The sequence below is a fragment of the Portunus trituberculatus genome, chromosome 48 (assembly GCF_017591435.1).
Source record: "Portunus trituberculatus isolate SZX2019 chromosome 48, ASM1759143v1, whole genome shotgun sequence".
NCBI classification, from domain to species: Eukaryota; Metazoa; Arthropoda; class Malacostraca; order Decapoda; family Portunidae; genus Portunus; species Portunus trituberculatus.
The window spans coordinates 14,935,371-14,951,376 of NC_059302.1; the positions used below are offsets into that span (position 1 = coordinate 14,935,371).

General features: G+C 37.7%; 1 protein-coding gene across 7 annotated transcripts in view; it reads right to left on the minus strand.

The window, feature by feature from the left end:
• Positions 1–311: 311 nt before the first annotated feature.
• LOC123498636 (prostaglandin reductase 1-like) overlaps positions 312–16,006 on the minus strand; it is a 156,529-nt gene continuing 140,834 nt past the window's right edge. For 6 of the 7 annotated variants that reach the window (XM_045245947.1, XM_045245946.1, XM_045245950.1 and 3 more), the window contains 6 exons: positions 6,233–6,418; positions 3,976–4,094; positions 3,265–3,416; positions 2,338–2,458; positions 1,998–2,116; positions 312–1,410 (listed from right to left, as the gene is read on the minus strand). In XM_045245947.1, the coding sequence (XP_045101882.1) occupies positions 1,300–1,410; positions 1,998–2,116; positions 2,338–2,458; positions 3,265–3,416; positions 3,976–4,094; positions 6,233–6,418 (808 nt within the window). In that variant the 3' untranslated portion in view covers positions 312–1,299. The remainder of the gene's footprint in view (positions 1,411–1,997; positions 2,117–2,337; positions 2,459–3,264; positions 3,417–3,975; positions 4,095–6,232; positions 6,419–16,006) is intronic. The other variant, XM_045245951.1, reaches the window with a different exon arrangement.

Below are 16,006 nucleotides of genomic sequence, written 5' to 3' on the forward strand. Positions count from 1 at the left end.
AAACCATTAGCTGAAACTGTGTATCTCTACAAAGTGTCAGATGCCTTCTACAACAACCTATCAATTTTGTTCATTTGTTTTATTTTGTGGGTATTATTAATCTGGGCATATTAATCACTGTTGTCATTCTGCACTGGCCCAATCACACAAGTGATTCCTTTAAAGAGCAACACACTAAGCAGAACTTGCCATCATTTACTCAAGAATAAACTGAGGCAGTTCCATTTTTTACTTGCAAAAACTATTCCTGTCCAACCCTACTGTTTTATCTGTCCAGTGAAACCTTTGGGAAGGATTCTGACATTCCAGCATTAAAGAACCAAACAAATTTTACTTCACTTAAGTCTACATATCGTATAAAGAATAATCACATTGATTCAATCATATTTATCAAAAAGCAGATAACATGAAGCCATTTATTTCCCTCTAGCAAAGCCTTCATCACAATAAATCTGTAGATTTACTGCATCCATTAATCAAATTTATTCTTGATAGATACAAAATAAGAGTACTTGAGTACTTACTTACTTGTCATTGTTTGCATCACTGGTCAGTGCATAAACTCACAGCTGTTTTAAACTTATACTGAAAGAGCTCTGAATGAAGAACAGCATCTTCCATTACTAAATACTCACCCAAAATTTCATCTACTATGAATAATGGAAGGCAAATGTGACTAAGGTCTATACCTGATATCATAGCAAGGCCAGAGAGACTAGCCTCAGTGACTGAATCACATAGTACTCACACCATATCCTGCTAAGTTTCCATGTCTTGTCACATGATATCACTCTCCTACTCCTAAATAAATTTATGTTTATTAGTTTAATGTACAATAAGCATGATGATATCATTAGAATTACACACACACATAAGTGATACATCCCCAAATGGTCTGATGTTAACAAGCAAATATTTTAGCTTGGAATTAGGTCTGGATACATATACAGTTGTACTTTCTAAGCTGCTCCTCACAGATGATGAAGAGCACAACAATAGACATCCATGCAGTATGAGGTATGTCCTTTAATTAGTCATTTACATTGTGAATGGAATATAAAAACTACATTTTTCCAACCAGACAACAAAGTACATGACAATTATATATATTAAGCATGGGACACCATCACATCTAGTTTAAATTTATCATAAATTATGAAGACAGACATTAAATTTAGTGTATTTATGGTAATTAGTTTACTATATTTTAAAATTTCATATTCAATTCAAGCAAGAATCTATTGAACAAATTAAGATAAAATTGAGGCAATGTTGGTGGTTCTAGACAGTGTAATCTCACTAAGGCACCACAACTGTCTTACCAGTGTTCTCACCATGGAACAAACCAATGAAGGCACTCGGCATCTTCTCAAATCCTTGAAATACAGTCTCTTTGTATTTCAGCTTTCCCTGAGTAAAAAGGCAAGCAGAGAATGATAGTTTTTCTTGGTAGACAAGATAAATAACTACAAATATTTAAATAACAAATTATTGTAACAATAGTAACCATCATGTTGAAGACAAATGGAAATCTGTTCAAAAAGTGCTTCATTCAATGGCATCATCTTATCTGGAGGCATTTGCCTGAGGTATGAGGCAATTGTCAAGATTGTCAAGAGAATGAGAGGAGAGAGAGAGAGAGAGAGAGAGAGAGAGAGAGAGAGAGAGAGAGAGAGAGAGAGAGAGAGAGAGAGAGAGAGAGAGAGAGAGAGAGAGAGAGAGAGAGAGAGAGAGAGAGAGAGAGAGAGAGAGAGAGAGAGAGAGAGAGAGAGAGAGAGAGAGAGAGAGAGAGAGAGAGAGAGAGAGAGAGAGAGAGAGAGAGAGAGAGAGAGAATGGCTGACAACTACATGTGCCTTTCCTTCATATAAATTTCTCAGTTTCCATAACAATCCAAAGTTGGATCTGATAACCTCAAAATAGAACAAAAATATTTCAGCAGACTGATAAAAATAATAAACATTGATAAATCTTCCCCCAATAAAAATAAATTAGTTACCTGCTCTATCCATTCCCTAAGCTGTTTCAAACCTTCCATCCAGCGTGCTTTCCAGCGGAAAACGAGAAATCCCTCAATATGAAGCTGCTTCCAGATCACAGTGCCCTCATTGAAAGGACCTGAAGATTAATGGCAGTGCATTGAGTATAACCATAAAGAAAAAAGTCCATAATTTCACTTATCAGCATCCAGCTCTTGACCAGGAGGTGGGCAAGATATGCTCCATAGTGTGCACTTTGCCCACACAATATTATCTGCATCCTACCAAAAGCATCCAATGATATTTTGATTTTTGAGTTTATAATGGAAAATCTAAGAAAGGAAAAAAAATAATGCTTACTTCTGAGACTTGGCACACCAATGTCTACCTCCTCATTGTAGGTGGAGATGGCACCACACAGGGACACCACACCATAGTCTGCCATGTGTGGCAGGGCCTGGGCAGTGAACTTGCCACCAACCTAAACAAACACAAACATTTATAGATGCTAATCATAATTTTAGATAGTCTTCAAAACTATTTTTTTTTTTTTGGACTAACATCTTTAGGTAAATTTTTTCTTAGGTCAGAGCCCCTCTTACATAAAAGCAACTTCCTTTTAGGGAAAGGAGACTAATCAATACAAAAAAAATTGTCATAAGAGATTATTAACCTCTTCAGTACTGGAATGCATTTTTATCATGAATTTGGGTGTGATTAGACAATTTTATTGACATTAGCAAGAGTCTATGGATTACCAGAAGATTAGTGGCCACAGTCTTCACTATTTTAATCCCCCACATAAGTTTCTGAACCTGTATAAAATCACCAAATTGTAACGAGAAGGAATATGAAAATATGTCGTGGTATTGAAGGGGTTAAATGACCACCGTACAAAATTAATATTCCAGGATAGATTATGCTCATTATGTTGCAATTTTTTTATATTTTTTTTATGTGGGGAAGAGGGCCTAAGTGCTCATATACACATCACCATAGAAATAATAGCAAGTGACAAAGTATACAATATAGTAGTTGATTGCAGTACAGAACAATTCAATACATAAGTAGTGATCAGTCAATGCCATTCAATCCACACTTTTTTAGTATTTTACATTCAGAACTTGCAATTTGGTTAAATCGATCCATTTATGAATAAAAAAAAAAGATGAGGATGAAGTCTTTTCTTCAATCACCTAAAGAAAAAGAAGAAGAAGAAAAAGAAGAAGAAGAAGAAAAAGAAGAAGGAGAAGAAAAAGAAGAAGAAGAAGAAACATCAGAACTTACATTATCAAAATAAATGTTGACACCCTTTGGTGCAACCTTGCTCAGTGCCTCTCCAATATTCATGGTTTTGTAATTGAAGGCATGATCAGCACCAAGCTCTTTCACCCAAGCAACTTTTTCATCTGACCCAGCAAAAGCAATTACTCTGCAACCTGGAAACAAATACAATCAGTTACAGCATAATTTTATATTGAATTTTTCAAACTGATGCATTTACATAGAGCATACAAAAAAAATAAAGTATCACTAAGAAAAGCCTCAAAACATATATTGTCACTCAGATTATGAATACATTACAAAACTAAACTATTTCCACATAAATGTTTCAAATTTCCACTGCAACTTTTAAGCCCAAAAGCTACAATGTGCATTCTCTAAAAGAAAGGACCAAGTTTATTTTTAAAAGCCATTTTTTACATCATGTTTGAATGATTATCAAGATTTCTTCAATATACTCTTGAGAGTACACACAGCCATGCAACTCAGGCAAGCCATTCTGTCATTCTAAATAATGCAGGAACTAATTCCACATCACTCAATTCTCCATCCTCAATTTATCTAACAAAAAAAGCATTGTTTGTAATTATTATTCAGTGGATCTCTCCTTCCTTCCATTTTCTTTTGTCCTTTGCCAGTGCTCCTCATACATAAGAGAATGTATAAATACAAAGACTTGAAGACTAAATTAGCTCATAAATGCTTACAAAGTACCTTTCAACTTAGCAATCTGCACCACAGCACTGCCAACAGCTCCAGCTGCTCCATTCACTAGCACCACGTCTCCAGCCTTAGGCTTGCAGATATCCAAAAATCCAAAGTATGCAGTGTTGCTGAAGAAAGAGGCATCTTAGGATTCATAGCTATACAAGTGTAGATTCATTGCTATACAAGTGTGTACTGAGTAAGTTCAAGTACAATGGAATCTTGGTTTTTAAACAAAATCCATTCCTGAATTGAGATGTTAAATAATGAAATTATTTTCCTTATAGGAATCAATGTAAAATAGATTACTCATTTCCTGCCTGATCCCCAGATGTATATTTCAGAGAGCAACATGGCAGGCACTCCTTACACCCTGCAGCACACATCCTCTGTTGAATGCTTTTCTGTGCCTCTCAGGTGGAATAAACAAAGGGTTGTCATTGCTATACTAAAGGCATCCAACTGACTGCAAGAGGCCATGTGCTAATCTTCCTGACAACATTTATCATATATCTCTAGCTGTCCTGGTCGTGGAATGGGTGAAGCACCTTTGTGCTCGTATCAGTTGTGATGATGTCATTAGCCAATATGGCAGCCCAATTGCAGGAAGGATTGTGGGACCCGGACCATCCCCGCATGAACCCTATGCCCCTTATAGTTCACTCACCAGCTTGTCTCAGTTTATGGTAAAAAGACTATTACCTTTCAAATATAATTGTAAGCCACAATAAACATGAGTGAATTTAGATTGCATCGATACCAAGTCTCATCTTCCAGTTACTTCCCATAAGATATTCAAAACAAGAGAACAGTTAGATGATGATGAAATTTAATGATAAGCACAAACTTTATGCACACGGGGATAAGCTTTCATCTTTATCCCACTTCCTAAAAGTCTCCCTCTGTTACAATATATATATATATATATATATATATATATATATATATATATATATATATATATATATATATATATATATATATATATATGGAGGAAGTGGCGTACTGGATAAGGTGGTGAGCTTGGGATTGGACAGACATGGTGGGATTCAAACCTTCACATGGACATATGACCAATCCCACACTTACCACCTTATTCACTACTATACTCATTTCTTTAAGACATTGAAGGGGAACAATTCATCCTTGCTGCATTCACAGTCCCAATTGCAGATGTCTGCCAAGGTAGAGTCATTCACATTAGCCTGTGCAATCACTTTCCATAGATGGCTGATGTAGTTAACAGCGGAAACTAGTAGTCAAGGGCTATTATTGAGGCCACCAAAGTAGAAGTTTAAGAGCTTATTAGTAAGTGAAAGCTGGATTGGTCACTAGGTCCTTTAAGTTGGGCACATAAACCGGGAGCTTGACCTTATCACATCTGAGTAACATGCTGTCCAAGAAAGGCTGACATCACAACCTCACATTAAAAATGCTAGCCAGACGTTCAGACAAAGGGTCACCTGTTTCTTCCTTAACATAGGAGTGGTTTGCAAGCTCATCAAGAGCCTTCTGGAAGGTAGTAACAAGTATCAACCACAGTATCACCAATTGGCTGTGTGGTGGAGAGCAAATTGAGGATATCAAGGGGATCAAACTCAGGCAGACACTGAGAAATTCCAGCTGCTTCATCTTGAGAATGGGAGAAGTCAGGGAACTGGCTAAAATCGGCCCCCAATAACACTGGAGGATCTGTTGGCTTCTCTAATTTGTCAATTAGAATACTCAGCAGGGTAGATAACCGTTTCAAATTGCTGTCATCCGAAGGAGACACAGCTGCAGTGTTTAGGTGGCACAGGCCAGTGACAAATTGCTGAGAAGCACAGGCAGCTGGTGGCTGAGTACTGCAAACAACTTAGGATGATTTCCTTCATTTGGCATCGCCTTCCAGAGGGGCCCTCTCAAGTTGTTTCCTTCCTGAAGCTGGTGAGGAGGGATACCATGGCATTCCCTGCCCTTATTCCATTCTGACATAACTCGTCAGAAAGGAGAAAGCCAGGAAAGGTGGACAAACCACCTGAGCATGTATGGGGCCCTTTATACAATGTGTAACATAAAACTAGGACCAAATACCCATATCTTTTCCTTGTGCTTTTGTCTTTATGTAGCTGATAATACAATTAAAGGATCTCTTAATTTTTTTCTTATCTTAAACATTATTTATACTAGCAAACCTATGACCAATATCTTTATCCTTTCATCATGCCTTTGTCTTTACTTTGTTAATATGCTGAAATAATTACTGTTAATATTTCTTACAACTTACCCTGGCATGCCCAAGATGCCAATGCCCAAACTTTTAGGGAGATCACCCATTTCTGGCAGACACATCACACCAAAATGTTCTTTATCCTTCAGGTGCTGGCTCGTTAACACAGTGTAGGTTCGCCAGCCCTCATAGTGGACCAAGTGGGTTCCCACTGGCAACTCAGGATTCTTACTTTCAACAACTCTGGCAAAAATTAAATAAGAAATTTTAATGGCAGTTTGTTTGATTGATGAATGCAAATCTTATCAAACTCATGAAATTCAATGTGAATGTGATACTATCCACTATTTGCTATTGCAACTTGTCTCTAGACAAAAATTAAAATGGAGTATACTATGAAGATCATACTTGTTTCATAAAACTCAGCTCTTATTCTACAAATATTGAGAACTTTTCTTTCTTTAATTTTTTCCACTTTATCTTTTACACACACACACACACCGTCGCCGTCACTGAGAGAGGACGGCTTGTCTCCGGCTGCGGATGGAAAGAAGGATAATACCTATGGTGTTACAGGGCCCAAGTAACTCTAAGTTAGTGTCCTGTTAATGTCCTACTGTTGCTTAGTGTTGAAAGTGAGGGATATGGAGAGTGATCCCTGAGAGGAGAGTGTGGGCGGTAATTGTTTTGGCCGTAATCAGCTGACGATAACAAAAAATGGCGTCTAGACAAGCTAGAGACTTTGAAGGTTTTATTACTACGCCAAAAGGACTGGAGAAACTAGATATGGATGCAAGAATCCAGGCACTGGAAAGTAAGTTCCTAAACATTTTGTCCATAAAAGAAAAACTGGATAGAGTTCTAGCCGAGAATGATTCGTTCAAAAAAGAGATCTATTTGTTAACGTTAGCGAATAAAGAGCTATTGAAGGAAAAAGTAGAGATGGGAAAAGAAAACCAACAACTAAGGAAACAATGTGAAGAGATGAAGGCTAAACTCATGGAAATGGAGATAAAAATATCCGAAGGGGACTTGAGGAAGGAGGAATGCCTTAATCTAATTGATACCAGGATGAAAGAAGTGAACCATGAACATCAGGAGGTACAAAGGTCGTTTAGGGAGATAGTAAAAAAGCAGGAAGAGGAAAATAAAGGGATTACGCAGAGGGAAATGGTAAAGGCACTAAAGGAAAATGAGTATGTGGTGAGAGATATTGCTGAAAAGAAAAAATGTGTGATCATAATAGGATTGCAGGAGGAAACTAACAGGAACTGGCAGGACAGGAGGGATAAGGAAAATGACAAGATTAAGTCTTTACTGAACAAGATCTCTGTGAAAGAAGAGGACCTATATGCTGAGGTAAAAGAAAGTGTGAGATTGGGAGCTTTTGAGGAAGGCAAGAATAGACCATTAAAATTGAAATTAAAGTCTCAGGTGGCAGAGGAAGCCTTGTTGAGGAGGGCTTGGAAACTTAAGGACTCTGAGGAAACCAAAACAATTTACATAAGAAGAAATATGTCACAAGATGAGCGAATGAAAATGAAGGAGCTTGTAACTGAAGTGAAAGAGAGGAATGACGAAAGAACAGAGGAGGAAAAGACCAAGATTTTTTGGAACATGAGAAATGGGAGACTAAAGAAGTGGTGGATAAAACAGACAGAATAGGCATTACATGGAAGAATGAGACTAGGAATGGAATAAAAGTGACTTACACGAACATAGATGGATTTCTGTCTAAGAGGCTAGAATGTATGGATTACCTTAGAAATAACGAACCGGACATAATGTGTGTAGTGGAAACAAAGCTAAGGCCCGAAATAAAGTTAGACTGGTTTGTTGTAAAACACTACAAAGTATGGAGAAATGATAGAAAAAATAAAGGTGGTGGTATAATGGTTCTTACTAAGGAAGATCTGATAGTGAAGGAGGTGAACTATGGTAAGAGAAATGAGGAAGTGATAAGTATGCTTATAACAGATGGCAAGAGGGACATTAATATTATAACAGTATACATACCACCCAGAACCAGTGCTTGGGAATATGAACAGTACCGAAAGATGAAAGATGGCAAGTTCACTGCCCAGGGGTCCGTGGAATGTTCCAAGGGGTCCGCAGGATAATTTTTAATATCGATTTCAGTCAAATTTTCGGCCAAAACGTCAAAAATTCCTATTTTTGTAGCACCAAATCCTGATGGCTTTTTACAGTGGCTAAGTCACATTGGGATGGAAGTAATTTAAGTAATGCCGCCTTCCTCCCTTGGGGTGAAATCCTCAACGAAATTCGAAAAGACACACACAAAAACAACTTTATAGAAGGCAGTGGTGTTTATGATTTGGCAACATTGTACTGACTGATGCCCGGTGGTGTGGCCACCCGCCACATATCAGTTGACATTAGGCTGCTGTGAGGAACACACGGCAGTTGCTTGTGCTCCTCTTTGTAGGTAAGAAAATCATCTGGATGCTTATGACAACATACTGATTTTTTATATGCCATTTGTTAAACGTTATTACCTACCTTTTGAGATTAGAATTTGAATACTAGACCTCGTGTATTTAACTAAAAAATTATTTTTACGTTACTTGCAGGATAAACATCAGAAGACAGCCTAGCTTACTTTTTAGCATCAGGATAATGGATCTGTGGCTCAAGACAGGCTCACTTACAAAGAAGAAAACTGAATTCCAGAACAACAACCAAGACAGCACTGGCCTTAAAGAAGAAAGAAACGATGCTAACAGTGCAACTCAGCTCAAGCTACTGGAGGCAGGCGCAGATGCCATGGACGAAGGGAACACCGCTGACACAAACCAAAGCAGTACAGATGCCTCGGTTACCACTGTAGGGCACAAGCAAACACACAAAGAAACAGCCAAAAAGAAGCGTAAATACTGCAGTGATTACTTGAAACTTGGATTTTTTTGGCAAGGCAACAGTGAGGATCCTATCCCACAGTGTGTTTTGTGCAGACTGGAACCAGATTTTCCAACAGTAGTGAGGCAGCAAAAACAGTATCATTCATCGCATTAAGTATGGTTGTGAGATATGAGGAGGAAGCGTTGCTGTTAAGTTCATGAAAAATTGTATGCAAAATTATCAATGTTGTGGAAATTATGTTAAGCAAAATATAAACATTTATTTTGAAGATAAGCCATTAATAAATAATTCAGTTGTAATTTCAGTATATTATGACGAGGAAGCGTTGCTGTTAAGTTCATGAAAAATTGTATGCAAAATTATCAATGTTGTGGAAATTATGTTAAGCAAAATATAAACATTTATTTTGAAGATAAGCCAGTAATAAATAATTCAGTTGTAATTTCAGTATATTATGACGAGGAAGCGTTGCTGTTAAGTTCATGAAAAATTGTATGCAAAATTATCAATGTTGTGGAAATTATGTTAAGCAAAATATAAACATTTATTTTGAAGATAAGCCAGTAATAAATAATTCAGTTGTAATTTCAGTATATTATGACGAGGAAGCGTTGCTGTTAAGTTCATGAAAAATTGTATGCAAAATTATCAATGTTGTGGAAATTATGTTAAGCAAAATATAAACATTTATTTTGAAGATAAGCCAGTAATAAATAATTCAGTTGTAATTTCAGTATATTATGACCTGCAAACACTTTCAAACTCAAAAGGAAAATTATAATAATAAAGGGTCCGCTACATGAGTAATTTTAATAAAAGGGGTCCGCTGCACAAAAAAGTTTAAGAAACACTGCTCTAGACAGAATGAAGCAAGAACTCAACAGAAAGGATAGAGTGATGATAGTTGGAGACTTTAATTGCAAAGAAATAGTGTGGGAAGACTACGAAGTGGTGAACGGTGGTGAGTGGGCAGAAGAATTGTTAAAGGTAGCAACAAATAACTGATGACACAGTGGGTGAGATCACCAACAAGGTGCAGGGGACAGGATGTTGCAGCAAGGTTGGATTTGGTATTTACCAGGGGAATCTCTCTAAAAGAGGAAATTGAACATGAATGTCCCTTGGGGAAAAGCGATCATGATGTCCTAAGCTTTGAGCTGGATATGGAATTAAGCACGAATAAGATTGTGGAACGAAGGGAGGAAAAATTAAATTATACTAGGCAAATTATAACCATATAAGGGAGTTCTTTCATGAAATTGACTGGTCCGTGGTATACCAGGAAAGGGATATGCAATTGAAATACGATAAATTTATGGATTTGTATAACTCTGCTGTGAAAAAGTTTGTGCCATATCACAGAAAGAGGACTTTAAATAATAAACAGTGGTTTAATAGAAATTGTGAAGAAGCAAAAAAGAACAAAGAAAAGGCATGGAAGAAACTTAAGAAAAACAGTGATGTATTATTAAGGGAAGTCTACAAAACAGCAAGAAATAGATATGTTGAAGTAAGGAGAACAGCACAGAAGGAATATGAACAGAGGGTGGTGGAAAACTGTGATAGTGACCCAAAATGTTTTACAAATTCATAAATGGAAAACTAAATAAAAGGAAGCAATAGAAAAGGTAAAAACAGGGAAGAAGTATATGAAGATGCTGGAGATATAGTTGAAATTTTGAACGACAACTTTTGCAAAGTGTTTACAAAGGAGGAGCATTTTATGGGAGGAAGGCCTACGGAAATAAAGCAAATGCAGGACATCATGGTTACTAAGGAAGATGTAAGGAAAATTATAAGCAATCTGGATATTAATAAATCAATGGGGCCTGATGGCATATCTGGGAGGTTGCTAAATGAATGTAAGGATCAATTGTTGAACCCCGTATTTGATATTGTGGAAACCTCCATACGAACAGGATTAGTCCCGAAAGAGTGGAAAAGAGCTTACATTGTGCCTATATTTAAGAATGGTAGTAGAATGGAACCGCTAAATTATAGACCAGCATCATTGCCTAGTATATTGTGCAAGGTATGTGAAGAAGTAATTAAAGCTAAGTGGAGTGAGTATCTAGAAAGTGAAAACATTCTGAGTGAAAGGTAGTTTGGTTTCAGAAAAGGAAGATCGTGTGTATCCAATTTATTATGTTTTTATTCAAGAGTGACTGACATACTACAACATAGAGAGTGATGGGTGGATGCTATCTACCTGGACTTGAGAAAGGCCTTTGATAAAAGTACCACACAATAGACTGATGTGGAAACTTAAGATGATTGGAGGAGTAAATGATAAACTAGCAAAATGGATGGAAAATTACTTAATGGGAAGAGAAATGAGAACAGTGGTGAGAGAAAGGAAGTCCGAGTGGAAGAAGGTAACCAGTGGAGTTCCACAAGGGTCAGTGCTAGGTCCCATCATGTTTTTGATTTATGTTGATATGCCAGTAGGAATTGACTGTTACATGAACATGTTTGCGGACGATACTAAAATTATGAGGAGAGTAAAGAATGTGGAAGATTGTAACAAGTTACAGGAAGATCTTGATAAAATATACGAGTGGAGTAAGGAGTGGCAGATGGAATTTAATATAGACAAGACCCATGTTATGAAAATGGGAAGAAGTAGATACAGACCAAACAGGTATTACAGGCTGGGTGATGAGAAAATTAAAGAGACCAATGAGGAGAAAGACTAAGGAGTAACCGTGCAAAACACCTTGTCACCGGAGAAACACATTAACAAGATTTTTTGGAAAACATACAACATGCTTCAAAATATTGGCCTTGCATTCCACTACCTAGATGAAGGAATGATGAAGATGATATTATGTACCTTAATAAGACCCCAGTTAGAATATGCAGCATGTGTCTGGTCACCGCATATGAAGAAAAATGTGAAGAAGGTGGAAAGGGTACAGAGGCTGGCAACAAGGATGGTACCAAGACTCAGGAGTTAGACTATGAGGAAAGACTGAGGAAGCTGGGGCTGACCACATTAGAAGAGAGAAGAACAAGAGGAGACATGATAACTATGTATAAATTGGTGAACAAGATTGACATACTGGATAGAGAGTTGATAAAGGTGACCACAAGTAATCATCTCCGAGGACATGGAAAAAAGCTAATAAAGGACATCTGTCTAAATGACGTGAGAAAATACAGTTTCCCGCATCGTAGCATTGATTAGTGGAATAAACTGAGCAGTGATGTCGTTGACACGATGTGTGTCAATCAGATGAAAGAGAGATATGACAGGAATGGACAAGGAGACAGGTCACAGAGAGCTTAGCTCGGGCCCTGTAATACACAAATAGGTAAACACAAATAGGTAAATACACACACACACACACACCGTCCGCGCTCCATAGAGAGCGGACGTGCCTCCTGCTCAGAGTGGCATCTAACTAACACTCCACACGCTAAGCAATGTGCTTGAGTGAGAATCGTTATTGGTAGTGAGGGGCAACCAGAGCGAGTGAATGAGTGTACAGAGTGAACGTAGACTGGTGGCGTGTACATGGGAGTGATCGGAGGTGTGAGAACCTCCACACTCCAAATGACGGAGCAGGAACCACACAAAGGCCAGCCATAGCAGCCGCCAACGCATCCCACCACACACATAGCTACCAGGCCTGGCCCCCAGTGACCACACACCCACATGTTCCCAGGAAGAGTAAAAAAAAATTGATAGACCGGTGAAATAAATTACCAAATTCAAAATATGTGATGAGGCCCAGGAGCAAAGCCGAAGTGGCCAGTCAAAGCATGAGTCCAGCTTCAACAGGGGCAACAATGCAAGGTAGATTGGTAATGTTGGAGAAGAGATTTGAGGAGTTGGTGAAGGAATTAAAAGTTCAGAGGAGTGAGGAGGAGTAGGATAGAGAATTCCGCAAGGCTTTGAAGGAAAGAGTTAAGAGACGAGGAAAATGAAAAACGATTGGTGGATGAGAATGCACACTTGAGAGTGGAGGTTGAAAAATACAAGAGACGGTTTGAGGAGAAAATGTGGTATGTGGAAAGAAGGAATGCGGAGAAACCCCTAGAGGGAGCAGTGGGTGGACCGTAATGTATACTAATATAGATGGGATACTGTCAAGTAGATTGGAATTGCAAGACTATATGATGGTGGAGAAGCCTGATATAGTGTGTTTGACTGAGACAAAATTGCATGAAAAAACAAAGATAAATTTGGATAATAAATATAATATATGGAGAAAGGATAGAGAGAGTAAAGGTGGAGGAGGAGTTATGATTATGACGAAGAAATAAATAAATGTGGATAAGGTTTGGTATGGGAAGAACAACGCAGAAGTGATAAGCATAAGGATAAAAAGTGATGAAAAGAATTAATAATCATGGTGACCTATGTACCTCCTAAAACAAATTCTTGGACATTAAGGGAATACGACAATATGATCAAGGATACTTTACAGAGTTTGGAAAGTGTATTATCTGGAAAAAGAAAGGTGATACTAGTAGGAGATTTTAATTGTAAGGAGGTGGATTGGGAAAATCTAGTAAGTGGTGTTGGAGAGGAAGCATGGGAGAGAGATTTCTTAATCTAATGATGGAAAATATGATGGAACAGAGGGTGAAGGAAAATACTAGATATAGAGGAGATGATGAACCGGCTAGACTGGATTTGGTGTTAACAAGAGAAGTGTACCTATGTGGAGATATACAATACAAATGTCCTTTGGGAAAGAGTGATCATGTGGTTATGGAAATGCAGATAGCAACAACACAGCGAAGGAAAGACGAGACATACAGGAGTGGTAGATTGAATTATAGAAAGATGGACACAGAAAGTTTGAAAAATTATTTCAGAAAATTAGATTGGGAGATGTTACAAATCAGAGAAGTGCAAAAAAATATGAGATTTTTATGAAATATTATAAAGGAGTTATGAAATTTGTACCAAAGTATAAACCGAGAGAGGAAGGAAGAAAGGATTGGTTTAATGCAACTTGTGTTAAGGCTAAGGAAAAAGAGATGTGGCTTGGAAAAGATGGAAAAGAGCAGGAATATACTAAATAAGGAGAATTATAGAGTGGCAAGAAATGAGTATGTGAGGGTAAGGAGGAGGAAGAAAGAAAATTTGAAAAGATATTGTAGACAAGAAGAGTAAGGAACATCCAAAATTGTTTTACAGGTTCATAAATGGTAAACTTAAAAGAGAGAGTCCATTGAAAGATTAAAAGGAGAGCAAGGGATAGTAGATGACCCTAAGAATATAGCGGAATTGCTAAATAATAGGTTTCAGCAAGTATTTACTGAAGAAACAATGTTTGTAAAGCCTCAGAATGTACAAGGAAATGTGCACATGGATGACATTAAGATACCTAAAAGGAGTTATATAAAATGTTGGAGGAACTTAAAGATGATAAAGCGATGGGACCAGATGAAGTTTCAGAAAAATTATTGAAGGAGTGTAGAGAAGAATTGATTGATCCATTATATGATATTATAAGGTGCTCACTAGAAACAGGGAAGTACCAGTAGAGTGGAAAAGAGCTGAAGTGGTGCCCATTTATAAGGGAGGCAGTAAGGAAGAGCCTCTTAACTATAGACCTGTGTCTCTAACAAGTGTGGTCGGTAAGATTTGTGAGAGGGTGATAAAGAAATATTGGATACGGTTCCTGGAGGATCATAAGTTATTATCGGATCATCAATTTGGCTTTAGGAAAGGGAGGTCATGTGTAACAAATCTACTGAGCTTTTATTCAAGAGTGGTTGACAAAATACAAGAGAGAGGGATGGATGGACTGTGTATATTTGGATTTAAAGAAAGCTTTTGACAAGGTACCTCACATGAGACTGCTATGGAAATTAGAGATTTATGGAGGACTGAAGGAAAAGTGTTAAAGTGGATGGAAAACTACTTGAGATGGAGGAGATGAGAACGGTAATAAGGGATGCAAAGTCGGACTGGTTGGTGGTGGAGAGTGGAGTCCCACAAGGCTCAGTGCTGGCACCAATACTTTTCCTTGTATATATTAATGACATGCCAGAGGAGTAAACAGTTATATTAATTTGTTTGCGGATGATGCGAAGTTGTGTAGGTGTGTGAAGAGTGAAGAAGATTGTGAAATTTTACAGGCAGATCTGGATAAGATTTGGGAGTGGAGCAAGAGGTGGCAAATGGAATTTAATCTGAGCAAAAGTCATGTGATGGAGATGGGGAAGAGTGGAAGACGGCCAAGAGGGTCATATAAGATGGGTGAAGAAGTAGTGTTGAAAAAGGTGGAAAAGGAAAAGGATTTGGGAGTGATAATACAAGACCATGGGCAGTTTGAGGCTCATATTGATAAGATGTTTGGAGAAACCTATAATTTGATAAAAATATTGGATTAGCCTTCCATTATATGGATAAAGATATGATGAAGAAATTAATTAGTACGGTAATTAGACCAAGATTGGAATATGCTGGAGTGGTTTGGTCCCTTATAAAAAGAAGCATATAAGGAAGTTGGAGAGATTGCAGAGAATGGCAACAAAAATGGTTCCGGAATTGGCAGAAATGACCTATGAGGAGAGATTAAAAGAAATGAATTTGCTTACCTTGGAACAAAGAAGAGAAAGAGGAGATTTAATACAGGTTTATAAACTGCTGAATGGACTGGATGAAGTGGATAATGAGCAAATGATGTTGAGAGAGGAAAACTTAAATAGAACTACAAGATCGCATAGTAAAAAGATAGCCAAGGAATATGCTTGAAGGATGTGAAGAAATATAGTTTCCCACAAAGATGTGTGGAGGTGTGGAATGGTTTGAGTGAGGAGGTGGTGTCAGCGAGGAGTGTGCATAGTTTTATAGGAAAGTTGGATGTGTGTAGATATGGAGACGGGGCCACACGAGTATGATACCCAGGCCCTGTAAAATTACAACTAGGTGAATACACACACACACACACACACAATTTAAAAAAGGCATTTGATAAACTGCCACAT